Here is a 14,956-nt window from a genome sequence, read left to right on the forward strand (position 1 = left end):
CATGATCGACGGCAACGGCATGGAGGTGGAAAGGCTATAATCCCTGGGGGCTCCACCCGAGCTCCTTGCACTGCTGTTCATCGGGCTGCAGACTGTTCGGTATCGCGCCAAACACACAGCGGGCAGCTTCAAACCCGGAGATGGTGTTGTGAAAAAATGCAGATGCCTCTTCCATGTTCTTCTTCAGCTCATCCGGGTTGATGTACATGAAACGCTGTGAAGTGGAAGGAGTTTGCTTGGCGGGCGTGGCTGGTGCGATTTCGGCAACCCTGACAAACCTCTCTGTCGCTGCCTCCCAGGAAAGCTCGTGCCTCAGTTCCTCTGTCAGTGGGATTGGTTCTTCTGACAGTGCTTTCATGGTTAGTCTCACAAACTCTTTCTCCGTGCTGTACATGTGGCAGTTGGGAAATCTTTTGAAAAATTCATTTGAAGGATGATTTGCGCAGATCACAATCTTTCCCATCGCCAAGGCTTCTGCAGTTGTGGTGCAAACTACATCTGTTGTGCTTGGGTTTATGAAAACCTTGTAGCTGAAACAAACAATAGGTAATATAAATCAGCTGGATTAGGAATAAATTGATGACATAATGCACTTGTGGCAAAATGAATAGCTCGAACTAGCCCAAGCAGCTACATAGCTTGTGTGGCCCCTTAGGTGCACAGGAAAAGATAAATTAAGGAATAGGGAAAACGCAGGATCTCACTCGTGAAATATTGAATCTGCATGGTCGCGCCCAGGATAGACTCTAACGTCCAGATTGAGTTTTTCAGCTGATGCTTTAACTTCACCCGAATCTTCTCCACTGCCATAGAGCTCCATCTTGAGACCAGACAGTTCCTTTTGGTGCTTCTGAAGCAGGTGGAGCAGCTCTGTGTAGCCTTTACTCCAGACCATCTTCCCAATATAATATGCACCCTTGAAGAATGATTGCTCTCTTTGAGATATTTGCCGATGCTTCAATTTGCCAATTTCAATAAATTTTGGGTTTACTCCATGAACATTACAGATTACAGATCTCGGGACTTCCTGAGTTGCTCCCGATAATCTTATAACCTAGATAAAACATCACGGGCAACAAAAGGTCAGAAACTGCACATAACCAAAAAAAACTAGATGAAGAAACTATTGTCTTCAAAAAGAGAAAATGGAGCCATGTTTGCATATCAAATCATGGATGGAATGATGTTCTTGTACCAATACAGATATGAAAAAATTACCATTCATGAATACGCTACCGCAATGCATTATGCAGAAGCCATAATGGTTTACGGTGCAGATAACAAGTGGGGCAGCCCTAGATAGACAATAACTGTCAAAAAATACGGACCAGCTTTGTATGAATGCTATACAAATATGGCAATTCCATGTATGCTATTGATGTTAAATTGGCAACTATGCATCCATGAAATCGTCTATATAGATATTCAGCCTAATGAGACTGGAAAACTTAGGAGGTTTCATAAAACCAACTGGATGTTAATACTTAATGAAATGCTTGAAAAAAAACGAGGTGACAGTAAACATAATAGAAAATAAAACTGCTAACCTTATGGCAGTAGATGTCGGTGACCCAAGAATTGATATGTTTTAAGAGAAATGCCTGAATATACCCATTTTTCTCCCTCTTCACGTATTCCAGATAGTTGGTGTGAACAACACCTATAACTTTACGGAATTTGTTTTTCCACCTCCGTCCATGATGGTACCAGGTCAGATGTTCTGGCTCTTCTAGAACTGCAATATCTGCTTTTTCATCAGATATCGTCTCGGTAATATCCCCAACAGGTAGAATGCTTCTTTTCTCCGTCGAGAACTGCATATGAACATAGTTAGACTAGTCTGCCATGCGATCAGAATATAAAGAATATTATCAGCACCAAATCAATTTATGCTGCCCTTTGGTAGAGCATAAAGGCAAGTACTAAGTCATTAGATAGCTTCCCTCCCCCACTATTTCTATGCTCAATTTACTGCTTTACCATGTACTCCCTCCGTTCCTAAATATTTGTCTTTCTAGAGATTTCAACAAGTGACCACATACGGAGCAAAATGAGTGAATCTACACTCTAAAATATGTCTACATACATCCGTATGTGGTAGTTCATTTGAAATGTCTAGAAAGACAAATATTTAGGAACGGAGGAAGTACGTATCATCAAAGGGGTGAATACAAGTTATGTACTCCCTCCGTTTCTAAATATAAGCCACTTTAGAGGTTTCAATCAATACATACTACATACGGATGTATATAGATGTATTTTAGAGTGTAGATTCACTCATTTTGCTCCGTATGTAGTCCATATTGGAATCTCTAAAAAGGCTTATATTTAGGAACGGAGGGAGTATTATTCAGTACTTCTCAGTTTCTGCTCGTCCTGCGCTCAACTAACACAAGTATTATTAATTTGCGGGCTAGTTACAGTATTGCAGGTACTGTATACATAAACGTTTCAAAAATTAATCACCTTCTACTACCTACTCAGTTGAAATTTCCAACGCCTCAGTATCCAACAAGGACACAGGAGATACCATTCTACAACATTTTAGTTCCACAAGTAATGTAAGTTCATACAGATGCCTGTAGTGTACAGTTGCATAGATAGGGCCAAACACCAATAGGTGATGTATTTTCACGTGTTGCAAAAAATTGGGAGGCTTCATTTGAGCTTTCTATCAAGTACTAAACCACAAAACATGCACATATATTCAAGGGATATTTACAACATGATGACAAGAGATAACAATATATTTTGGCAATTCGTTCAAGTTTACCTTCCCAGGATAGAAATTTATGTTGAATCTCGGCAACTGCCCAGTCCGCTCCTCAAGCCACCGCCGCACATAGCCTTCTTGCTCCGCCGGCCCACTGAATTTCATGTTGTTAGGGTAAACCAGCATCTGATCCCCCTTGGACAGCCACGGCACCACCAGCGTGACCTCCCAGTCCCCGGCCTTGGCGAGGTAAGCCGCCCGGAACAGGGGGTTGACAGCAGTGCCGGTCATCCACGGCAGGCTCGCCGTGGTGAATATGGTGACGTGCTGCCTCCTCGCCATCGCCATAGCCTCGCAGAACCACCCCACCGCACACGGCCACTGCAATTTCCAAGGAACACGGCGAGTGGCCCTTAAATGATGGAGTAACATCGACGAACAGCGCATGACAGTAACAGCAGAATCCAGTTCCCCCATTATCCTCCCACCCACTCCATTTCCCCGTTGCATTTGGGGATTGATTCACTCGTTGTGGACCAAAAGTCAGAGGCTCGGGGGCATCCAATTCGACGCCCACAGATGCAATGTGACTCACGCGTCGAGGCTCGAGACCCCACCCAGGAACTCGAGGGGGGAGATCCGACGATGAACACAACCAGACTGCATCGTTCGATCTGAGCTCTATGCCTCTAATCGAGCAAGCTGCGAGCCCTAACTGCGATTACGAGACGAGGCGCGAACGGAGGGGAATTGGGGTGGAGGAGGAGGAGGAAGGATTACCTGTGCGATGGGTGGCGCCGCGGCGAGGGCGAGCGGTTGCTGGGGCGAGGGCGGGGGCGGGGAAGAAGATGACAGCCGGGGGTGCAGATGGGGTTGGGGACTGTGGGGGTATCAACACCGCTGTTCCTGTCGACTCGTCGGCAACGGAACCGGGACCCACCAGAATCTCGGCCTGTGGGTCCGGATTCTCAGTGCAACCGGCTTGAGCAACGGATAGAAACAGGCCCGAAAAGTCGGCCCAAAAGATGGTGGCTCTAATCTTGTCTGCTTTTTTCCTAACGAAAAAACCTTGTTCATTGAAATTCTTTCTTTTTTCGAGGACATTGACACTCTTTGATCATCCTGCAGCTGATATAATTAAGCAGACCACTATTATCCAAAGCGAAGACAAAGGCATCCTATGCTGGGATCAATGGGTGAGCCAGAAACTTTTGTGAAGTATCGGCAAGTTTAAGGCTTTAAACCTAAATATCTAAGCTAGAAATCAAAATCAGGTGCTCGGATAGACAACATATAAAATTAGCAGCAAACTTTTGAACCAAAAATCCACAGTAATGATGTAGTGGAAATGTCACCGTAGTAGTCATATAAATGTAATTTTAGAGTGAACTAATATATAATATATCAATATTTAGTTACATTGACCAAAATAAAATTTAGACTTGACAACGTAAGTCATAGAACCATGCCTAAAAAATTGGATTTGAATATGAGGATACTGCCAATTTGAATATGAGCTTAGGCAAGTGCCCAGGGTCATCGGGTGCTGTCTTCGGCCCTGTCTAGGAACCCACTCTCAATTGTAACTGCAATTTAAAATTTGTATATAAACGTTGTTTTCAAGTGTTGTAAGAATAATCAGAGGCTCAGCCAATGCAACTTAATTTTATTATGTTTCATGTACTTTATACTATTGATGAACTTTTATAACAAATCTGAATATTTTTCACTAAAAATGCCTTGCTTAACCAGGTCTAGAAGAACAAATACGTGCCCCCTAGATTGCCAACGTTTTGCATGGTGAATCCTCATGAGGGTCATCCCTACAGTTAATTAAAAGAGCAAGTAGATTCATCACTCACGTTAGCAATCTATTATTCCAAGTGTAATGCAGATGGGTAGGATCTACACTTATTCTCTTTATGCACTTTTTCTAGACTTGCATGGTTCTCTATACCACTGCTTATCACATTTGAAATTCTAGCTTAAAATAAAACATTTGTTGTTGATGTCGTACAGATTATGCTTTCTATGAGCCACCCTAAAGCTACTCTTGAAAATTTTATATTTTTGATGCGATGTATGCGGAAACCCATAGATAATAACCTTTTTGGCACAGAAACTAGGTTCTCCTGTATAGGTTCTTCACAAGAATAAGTCATTGCCTCAAGCCAGGACCTCCAAGATGGCACCGGGATCGATATTGAACAATTTTCAAGTTCAAGCTCCTCCTTAGATTCTAGCACATGGCATAACCATCAGATTTTTTTTATACTACTGATGTTAATTCATGCAACCTTGTCTCAACCTTACTCATGATATCACTTATTAGAATAACTAGATGATTCCCCGCGCGTTGCTGCGGGAAATATTGCTTAAAATTGTTGTTTTACTTAGCAAGCTAACTCTCCTAATAGGATGAACAAAATAGTGAACAAATTATCCTGCTTTGGCAACAACACTTTAGAATAATATACGTCATTGTAATGGTACATAAATAGGGTCAATCCTCCTAGTTATATCATTCAACTTTGGCAACAACACTTTAGAATAATACTCTCTCTGTAAAGAAATATAAGATCGTTTAGATTACATCATTGTAATGGCACATAAGTAAGGCCGATACTCCTAGTTATATCATTCAACTTCTGGATGGTAGACGAACAACCAGATTAGATTTAATATTACCCACGAAACTAACAAATTATTACAAAGTAATTTCATGAGACGTTCATATTCAGCAATACGGGATAGTAAGATCTTTGCAAATGTGATCCTTCAGAGGGAAGAACAGAAGTTCCATCTAGTGGATGATAGCACCGCCTTCCTCAATGGTTAAGTAACTTGCAGATAAAATCTAGGATTTTGCAGAAACACAAAGAAACAAATGTATCAGGGAACATTAGGACACATGTAGCACTTTTGCATACCTAAATTTGTTCTTTTCGGGATCTATGGTGTACCTAGATACCAGTTACAACAATATATTTGTGAAATTTGAGTAAAACTATGAAACCAGGGATCGCTTTCAGTGTGATTAAGAAAATAAATTGAACAAAAATAGCAAGGGGATGCTCAACAAAGTAAACTCCTTGTCATAAGAGACGATAATGATTATATTTTTTGTGCCTAAAGAGTTGTTTATGATTTTTAGAACAATGTTCTATGTTTCAGTGATTGGCTATCGACCATACAAATGATAAAACTGTAAAATAATCTTTTTATGAATCCATAGTACATGCTATTTAGCATAAATCTACATGGAACACAAACACATGGAAGTACAAAGGAACGGTTGTGAAATTTAAGCAATGAAAGGATGCACGCCATCATTATTTGCAGTAAGACATGTGAAAAACTCCCAAAAAGAATAAATTCTCATATACCTTCACATTGTTGAGTGTGAGGGAAGTAATCTGCAATAAGAAAAGTAAATTAGAAAAAAAATCAGAGTTAGACTTCACTAACTAAGCACTTGAAAATTGCATGAGTTATTATATCTATGCCTTAATCAAAGTAAATAAGTTGAAAATCAAAGTAAATAAGTTGGCATCTCAAAGAATAAAAGGTAAATAAATTTACTAACTAACCATATATAATCTCCTTTTTAGCATCTTCTTCATGACCTATAAGCTGCACATCATACTGAATCAAACAATGACGGCTTGATGTGTAAACATACTAATTGGCCCTCGTGTTTTTGCCATAACAATAGAAAAAATCCACTATGCAGCATTAAAAATTTGTATGAGGGTGAATCAGATAATCTAAGAAAATGGGATATGTACCGTCATTTTTTTATGATTAGGGCACTCAAACGTAAGCCCTATCACTGAAACTGAGTTGTGTGAGTTTTGCACCTATTGATGCGTACAATTTACCAGTATTGAATATGCCATGGTAGAAGAGAAGTAATCTGAACCACCAACATATGAAAATAAATTCTAACTACATGTTTACATTATGGCACCTATATATTGTATCAACACCAGTTTACCATCCATATCCGTTTTCCCAAGTATCGTATGAGTATGAAATGGAAATAGCTTTCGTTCTTTGCTCAAGGGTTTGACAAACAGGTCCTTGTTCTCTGGCAGCAGAAAATAAAAATTCAGAATGCCTCAGGTTGGAACTCACAAGAAGCAATGTGGCATAGCATGCGATAAACAAATAAAATAAAATTTGAGCCTCGAGGATACAGGTGGGCTTCTCACTGTTCGGAATCTAATGTCCGTCAACAACAGCCAGAGTTATGATATCCGCAGATCTGCAAGAACGAACCTACAGTAGAATTTAACCAATATATCATGATGTATTCCAAGCAAATAATTAGAGAAGTAAAAACAATTCCCTTGCATAACCAAACATTATTACTACTTCCACGCAATAGCCAAGCAACCAGGCAAGGAGAAACAATTCGGTTGCGTAACGAACCGGAATTACCACATCGAAGCAATGGCAAGGAGAATAACTTACAAACTGGAAGCAATAGTGTGAAGAAGGCCGCATCATGCTTCTCTCTCGCGCGCGCGTCGACACAGCCGTCGCCACAACTTGACCCTGGAGAAGCCGTCTTTTGACCTTGAGATGAACGCATCAAGCTCCCCTCTCATCTCCTGTCGACACAATCACCGCCATGATCCCTTGCCTTCTCTCTCCCACACAGCCTCCACATGCCCAATTCCTCTCGTGTCTCCCTCTCGAATCGCCTGAGTAGTAGCAAGCGCAAGGAGCCGAGCGGTGGACGGCGGAAGGGATAAGAAGCGGAGGCCGATTTGGCCAGGACTCGCGACCGTGGGAGGAGTCTCGCACTGGTGGCAGGCGAACCAAGAAGACGGAGCGGGGAGGCTGGACTGGATGGGAATTAAAGGAGGAAGGGAAAGTGGAAGGGGAACGGCTCAGGACGAAGGCATTGATGGTCTGCTTTTGGGAGTGAGGAGCCGGAAGATGGAATCAATGCAGCGCGATGTAGCGCGGGGGTTGAACGCATGAGGCTGGTCATAGTGGGGAGTAACATATACTAGAGCATGCTTGATATGTTTTAGTCCCGTGACTAAAAGTAGTGGGACTAAAACTTGCTAGTCTCACCCATGCTTGGATCCAAATACTAAAGAGACTAAAATCTAGTTATTGAGCATTTATTATCCTCCAGACCCTCCAATCCAGAACTAAGGAGAGGAATTAAATGAGGAGAGAGAGAGTTAATACATATTTTAGTAGGTTTCCCAAGACTAAAAGATTTTAGCCTCAAGACTAGTCCTAGCCTCTCTTTAGTCAGGGGTGCTTGGAACTTTAGCCTCTAAAAGAGACTATTTTTAGTCAGACTAAAAATAGTCAGACTATTTTTAGTCAGACTAAAAATAGTTACCGGAACATCACACACTCCAAGAAACAATGAGTCTATAACCTAATAAATACATTGTTGCATGACACTATATAGATGTTCCTACTCACTGTAGAGGTAGTAACATAGTCTAGGGAAGTATGTAAGTTACTAGACTATGTTCTTGCCCACTGTGACCTTCAGCAGCCCTATTTTTAGTCTGACTAAAAATAGTCTCTTTTAGAGGCTAAAGTTCCAAGCACCCCTGACTAAAGAGAGGCTAGGACTAGTCTTGAGGCTAAAATCTTTTAGTCATGAGAAACCTACTAAAATATGTATTAGCTCTCTCTCTCTCCTCATTTAATTCCTCTCCTTAGTTCTGGATTGGAGGGTTTGAAGGATAATAAATGCTCAATAACTAGATTTTAGTCTCTTTAGTACTTGGATCCAAGCATGGGTGAGACTAGCAAGTTTTAGTCCCACTACTTTTAGTCATGGGACTAAAACGTATCCAAGCATGCTCCTACTAAAATATGTATTAGCCCTCTCTCTCCTCATTTAATTCATCTCCTTTAGCACATGCGAGTTCTGGATTGGATGGTTTGGAGGATAATAAATGCTCAATAACTTCATTTTAGTCTCTTTAGTATTTGGATCCAAGCATGGGTGAGGCTAGCAAGTTTTAGTCCCACTACTTTTAGTCATGGGACTAAAACGTATCCAATCACTACTTTAGCTAGTTACCACAAGCACCTCTCTCTTCATTAAATATGTGACACATAAGCAAAGTTGTATTGAAGTGTGTGATGTTACTCCTAAGTTCCTCTCCATTGTGACCAGCCGAATGCAGATTGTGCAACTTCTGAGTCATGGAAGAACACATTAGAAAAACATCACACAGAAATGGTAAAACTGATGCTTTATTCGCATTCATCTGACACCTATCTACAAATTGAAGCCCGGGGCTTAAATTTAACCGAGACACATTTTGTCTTCCAAAAAGAAAGAAAGAAAAAACTTGCGACACGTCTAAACATACATAGAGCCTGATAGACACTTGGCAGTTGGATTACACTTGCAGCTCGGTGACCAATAAAACAACAAACGCATGAAGAAATATATAACCCTTTTTCACCATGTGGCGCGGGCGCGGGAATGGTGGCTTTGCTCGGCCCGATGGCCACACTCACATGACGATCTCGGGCTTGAGGATGCTGGACTTGATCTCCTTGTGCGGGAGCACGACGCCGCCGTTGCTATACACCTCGTCGCAGACGTGCACGTCCTCGCCGAGGATGGTCATGTTCTCCACGCGCGCCCACTTGCCCACCGTCGAGTGCCACCCCACGATGCTGCCGGAGATGCACGCGTGCTTCTTCACGCGGGCGCCCCGCATCACGGTGCACCTCGACAGCCGCACCCCGGCCTCCACCACGCACCCGGGCCCGACGGCCACGTCCGGCCCGATCAGGCACCCCTCCCCGATCGTCGCCGTCTCGTGCACCAGCACGTTGCCCAGCACGTGCGCGCCCGCCGCCAGCCTCGCCGGCGCCCGCTTCCTCAGGGACTCCAGGTAGAGGCGCAGCCCCGTGATGTAGTCCCTCGGCTGCCCGATGTCCATCCAGAACCCCGGCAGCACCATGGCGTACAGGCCCTTGTCGGCGGCGATGCGCGGGAACACCTCCTTCTCGATGGACGTCGGCTTCAGCTCGATGCGGTCCAGCACGGACGGGCTCAGCAGGTAGATGCCGGCGTTGATCTTGTTGCCCACGAACACCTTGGGCTTCTCCACGAACCGCTCCACCTTCCCGGTCTCCTCCTCCGTCACCACCACGCCGTACTTGGAAGGCTCGTCCACCTTTTTTCATATTAAAATCAAAGTAGCCACATCCATTTCTCAGCATATATATGGACGGAAACCCAACCTTCAAGGTAAATTTTACTCGTCACTAGGCCTTGGTCACCACGTACCTTGGTGACCATGATCGTGGCCTCGCCGCCATGGGACTTGTGGAACTCGATGAGCTCTGCGAACGGGTACTCGCTGATCACGTCGCTGTTGAGGACGAAGAAAGGCTCGCCGGATCCGTCGTCGAGCTTGTCGCGGGCAAGGGCCAGCGGTCCGGCGGTTCCCATTGGCTCTGTCTCCTGGGAGCAGGTGATCTTGATGCCAAGCTTGCTCTCGAAGTCCTTGAGAAAGTTGAGCATGACCTGCAATTTGTTTGACCAAAGCAAGACAGTGAGATCTGGGATTCTGACGAAACAACAGTTTTCCAAGGCGTGGCATGCCATGCTCAATTACCTCTGGCTGGTAATTGATGGCCAGGACAACTTCTGTGACTCCCACATCTTTCAGAGCCTCGATCTGGTGACAAAAGCATTACAAAAAAATTAATCACAAGATACTCTGAACAATTAAAGTCCCAGCCAAGAAAAGGATGCTTGAAACGGACGTAAATTTGCTCAGGACAGGGAAATGGTCAATTATTGGTTACCCCTTTTAAATTCATATATATATTTTGTTTCTATCATCACAATTATTTGAGACACACATGGTGATGCATACAGGTCCATGACTGTTGCTGTGCGGAATCTATTCACATGGACCACCTAGCAAATCATGGACTGATGAGGCCTTGCATAAACAAACTCACACAGGTTGTCACAGCACAGGTAACTAATCAGGATACCCCTTTTAGATTCATATATTGAATAAGAAACAAATTATGGAGTATTTGTGCTGACCTGATGCAGGATCATGGGCTTGTTGGCGAAATCGACGAGCGGCTTCGGCACGCTGAGCGTCAGCGGCCGCAGGCGAGTGCCGAATCCTCCCACAAGAATGAGGGCCTTCATGGTCGCAGTCCTCCTAGCTCAACCCTGTGAAACTGCAGCAAGCAACCGAAGAAGAAACGAATGAGATGATCTGATCCAGACTCTGTGGTCACAGAGGGTCGGGGTATACGGTTCAGACTTCAGAACAAGACACTAAAACCTCCTCTCCGCCCTGCCGATGCAGACGCCATGTGTCCCAAGACAGCGACCATCTTTGCATCGGCCGGAGCACCGGGAGTTTGCATTGCACGGGCAATTCAAGGAGCAAGAACATACAGTAGTACACACGTATTACATAGGAAAGCAAAAAACGGCAGCGTTGATTTGAAGGCACTGGGATAGGAGGACAACCTGATCCTCTAGCGCTGGGGACAATCTGCGGCCTCGCCCGGGAGACGGGATTTTTCTCAGATTTAAGGAAGCAGGCGATGGTCCTTTATGTGGTAGTGGGTGAGGAGGAAGACGGCAAAAATGCAGAGGTGGCATGGAGGGGCCGCTCCACTTTAAGCTTTAAGCCTAATCCGTCCATCTATCTATCAACCTATGTGCTGTTGAAAATGTGGTTCTCCGGACGCATGTATTGCTGTCGTGTTGCTTCCACCGGAAAACCAACCCAAATGCCGCTAGATCTCCAGCCAACAGCCCGGCACAAAACACAAAAAGAGCCGAGCTTTATTCTGTTGATCCTCCTTGGCTCCTTCTCCGCGACGCCTCTGTTTTTAGTTCCGGGGCCAAAATGATTTACAGGCTGGATCCATGATGAGATGGAGATGGAGATGGAGACAAGACGAGCAAAGACGACGAAAGTGGTGGTCTCGCAACCGTCGAGCCCGGGCACCTACCTACCCCGCACGTAAGATTACAAACAGAGGGGAAGACGAGAAGTGGTGATGAACAGCGGGGGGCTTGCTCGTTGCAGATCTGGCTCCTGCCGCGTCGAGGAACCAAACCGGCGCCTCTCTCGCCACCCACGACGCAATGACCAAGCCGAGGGAGAAGCAACTCTAATGGCGGAGGGAGGTAGACACATAGCATGGCGACACGAACAAAACATTCAAACGCGTAGAACAGAGCAGAAGCCACAGCAAGGGACGAGATCGATCAGCGTGGCGCTGCGTGCGTGCGTGCGTACCTCGACGCGAGGGCAGCCGGCGGAGCAGGAGACGGCGGCGCGCTCGAGTCGTCCTCCTCCGGGGCCGCGTCAACGGCGGGCGCCGAGGAGGAGAATTGAGGAGGATGGAGGGACAGGTCAGAGGGGGGAACGGGAAACCGTCGGCTGAGTCGCGGGATCGCTGCTTGCCAGGGACGCGGCGCTGGTTTTATACTGGTGGCTTCCTCGCTCTCTCCTCCCTCCGGCTGCTGCGTGTGATTGACGGTTTGACACTGTCTTCCGCCCTAATGAACCCCTGCAACCTTTTTCCCTCTTCTGTTTTACTATCTGCTTGCTGTATTCGTTTCTTTTGGCAATGATGAATTGCTGTCCCGGGCGGGCTAATCCCACCCGCCGACGCGTGATCCAACAACGGGACCGGCCGGCCGCCAGCTTATCCGCGGCGCGTGAATGGCCTGTGGGCGCCGGCATTATTACCTTCCCGTTTTACAGGGCAGAGTTTTTAAGTTTTTTTATATATAGCAAAAGATAGCTACTCCCTCCATTTCTAAAGGCCTGTTCGGCATCCCACCGCTTCACACTCCCGCTCCTGAAGCCTGCGGAGTTGAAGTTAAAAATTGCAGAAAGGGGAACAAGCGCTCCCTGGATCCTCGAATTTCACGGAGCAGGGTTGCCGAACAGGCCCTAAATATGAGACAGATTTTAATATGAATTAAATATGAAGTAAAATGAGTGAATTTAGACTCTGAAATACGTCGCCTATTAAAATCTCTAAAAGGACTTATATTTAGAAAGGGGGAATAGTCTTTACAATTGATCGGTGACAGTGTTAACAGGAACTACATCAGGATCATGCAGTGTGCTTAGCCACAGATGTGTCCCATGAGGGAAGGAGACACTGTATGTGCTTCAACATTCGAAGCACGTAGTTCATGGTATAGATTACAACTAGAAAATAATTTAACAGTTTTTCTAATTTTTCTAACAATGTCGGCGTAGTTTTCTCCTTTCTCATAATGGATATGGCCAACGACTTGTTTGCAGTCTGACGCAATGTATACATTTTGTGGTCCCATGCCCCGCACAAGTGATAGGCCTTCCCTGCAGGCCATTGCTTCCAGTGACGCCGGATCCACAAGCCCTTGTACGACTAGAACCGATGATCCCAAGTAGCCTTCATCTCTATCCCGTCATGTCGATGTCGTCGTCCCCAAATTAGGGCTAGGAGAAACTCCAGGGAAGGTGGAGTGGTTTGTGATGGGCGTTGCTTCATGACTGTTTTTAGTTAGTACAATTATTATTCCCTCTGTTCTTTCTGGTAGGTGTTTCCACATGGCGTCCCTAATGTCATGTTTGCTTGAGCTTCAGGAAGCAGGTTTAGTTTTGCCATTGAATCTGAATCGCAAATCCAAAACAAACAGCTATTTCGAATCAACTTTTGTTAGTGAAACTGAATATGGAATCTGAAACAAACGGTTACTTCGAATCAGCTTCGCCAGTGAACTTGAATCTGGATTCTGGCCATTTTTAGTGTAATTTGCTGAAGCATCTCAAAGTGTACTTCGGTGGTGAAGCTGGTTTTGTGAATCTGCAAGTGATTCGAATCCAATCAAATGTAAAACAAACATGGTCTTATATCACTATGAATTAGCTTTGCCACGGAAGCAAATTCACAAGTGATTCGAATCTCACCAAAGCTTAAACAAACAAGGCCTAAGGCAACTCCAACGCGGATAGCCGTCCGAACATTTTGTGCCATCCAAGGACATCTTAAAAAAAATGTTCGGACGGTCCAGATTGTGCCATCTAAGGGCGTCATAGAAAATGTTCGGACCGGTCTAGATATCTGAAATTTTATAAACATGAACCAAAAGTACAGGTGGTTTTGTCGGTGTCTGAACCTCTGCCACATAGGCCTTCGACAGGCTCGGCCCACCCAAAAACCACACCCAGAGATTTCTTTTCCCACTCCGTCCCTTCCCATGTGCTTTGTATTTGCTCTCTCGGTGATCGACGCTCCCACTGTACCACCTCAGCAGTCGCACAAGCCTTGCTGGACCTCTGCCACTCAACCCAGGCGCCTTCTCGCATTGGAGTTCCACACTGGATACTGCCGCAACCAAGGCATCCTCCGTGCCCCTACCGATGTCGTCCATGGCGGACACCATGCTCGGCAAATGTTCGGTCAAATGTCATTGCCATCTTCTTTGATGTTATTGTTGTTTACTTTGAAGCAACATGATGGATTCAGACAAGGAGTACTTGTATAGAGAATTCATGGAGTCATCTTCGTTGGTTGTGGAGTAATATGAGAATGAAATGGCGATGATGGGGGTCGTTCTTGCAGATGCGGTGCGTGCGGAGGAGGATGTTCTCAACTACGAGGGTCCAACAAAGGGACACCAAGTGTTGAACCGGAATAGGACGTGTGGTCTATGATTTTTCTCGATGACTACTTTGCCCCCGATGTGATATTCGAGATGTAGTTCCGTCATCGTTTTTGGATGCAACAACAGGTGTTCAAGCGCATCTACCATACTGTTTGGGCCTATGATGATTACTTCATTCTAAAGAATGATGCCATTGGAACCATTGGGTTTTCTGGTTACAAGAAGTGCGGTATTACAATGATGACGCTTTCCTATAGCACGACCATAAATTCGTGGGATGAGTACCTCCAGATTCCTGAAAAGCACATGCTTTGAAGCAATGGTCAAATTTGTTGTTGCGGTGATGAAAGTGTTTGGACGGGGTACTTGAGAGAACCCACTTCCAAAGACACAAAAAGGCTCATGGAAATTGGAGAAGCAAAAGGGTTTTCAAGTATGCTCGGATCCCTGAATTGCATGCAGTGAAAATGAAAGAACTGAACATATGTCCAACAATAGCAATACAAAGGTCAATGCAAAAAGGCCACCATCATTCTTGAATGGGTTGCATCACATGATCTCCTTTTTTGGCATATTTGGGTCTC

At 44.8% G+C, this 14,956-nt stretch overlaps 2 protein-coding genes and 1 long non-coding RNA gene across 4 annotated transcripts in view; all 3 read right to left on the minus strand.

Annotated features, from left to right (window-relative positions):
• The window catches only part of LOC123085405 (digalactosyldiacylglycerol synthase 2, chloroplastic), a gene marked incomplete in the record, with an annotated part of 4,357 nt that extends 734 nt beyond the window's left edge, over positions 1-3,623 (minus strand). Inside the window, 5 exon segments of the mRNA XM_044507040.1 lie at positions 1-530; positions 705-1,054; positions 1,548-1,814; positions 2,774-3,094; positions 3,494-3,623. Of these exon segments, the coding sequence (XP_044362975.1) occupies positions 35-530; positions 705-1,054; positions 1,548-1,814; positions 2,774-3,061 (1,401 nt within the window).
• A 1,622-nt stretch (positions 3,624-5,245) lies between these two features.
• LOC123085407 (uncharacterized) lies at positions 5,246-7,646 on the minus strand. The gene is made up of 4 exons (XR_006439711.1): positions 7,190-7,646; positions 6,304-6,994; positions 6,100-6,129; positions 5,246-5,570 (listed from the first exon to the last, which is right to left on the minus strand). It is a non-coding gene; the product is annotated as an uncharacterized lncRNA (long non-coding RNA).
• Positions 7,647-8,940: 1,294 nt separating this feature from the next.
• LOC123085408 (probable mannose-1-phosphate guanylyltransferase 1) lies at positions 8,941-12,277 on the minus strand. Of its 2 annotated transcripts, none has more exons than XM_044507041.1 (5): positions 12,004-12,277; positions 10,782-10,924; positions 10,339-10,401; positions 10,008-10,247; positions 8,941-9,894 (listed from the first exon to the last, which is right to left on the minus strand). In XM_044507041.1, exons 2-5 carry the CDS (start codon positions 10,890-10,892, stop codon positions 9,223-9,225), a joined length of 1,086 nt encoding a protein of 361 aa, XP_044362976.1. In that variant the 5' UTR covers positions 10,893-10,924; positions 12,004-12,277; the 3' UTR covers positions 8,941-9,222. The 2 variants fall into 2 exon arrangements, with proteins under 2 accessions (XP_044362976.1, XP_044362977.1); XM_044507042.1 differs by lacking the exon at positions 12,004-12,277 and adding an exon at positions 11,223-11,475.
• Positions 12,278-14,956: the final 2,679 nt, after the last annotated feature.

Source organism: Triticum aestivum, chromosome 4A (genome assembly GCF_018294505.1).
Source record: "Triticum aestivum cultivar Chinese Spring chromosome 4A, IWGSC CS RefSeq v2.1, whole genome shotgun sequence".
NCBI lineage: Eukaryota > Viridiplantae > Streptophyta > Magnoliopsida > Poales > Poaceae > Triticum > Triticum aestivum.

Bases quoted from the DNA above. Each gene is read 5' to 3' on its own strand.
- LOC123085408 (XM_044507041.1), bottom strand. From the start codon at position 10,892: ATGAAGGCCCTCATTCTTGTGGGAGGATTCGGCACTCGCCTGCGGCCG. The intron at 10,402-10,781 runs GTCAGCACAAAT...TTTTGTCACCAG, and splicing joins AGCCCATGATCCTGCATCAG to ATCGAGGCTCTGAAAGATGT. The intron at 10,248-10,338 runs GTAATTGAGCAT...AACAAATTGCAG, and splicing joins CCATCAATTACCAGCCAGAG to GTCATGCTCAACTTTCTCAA.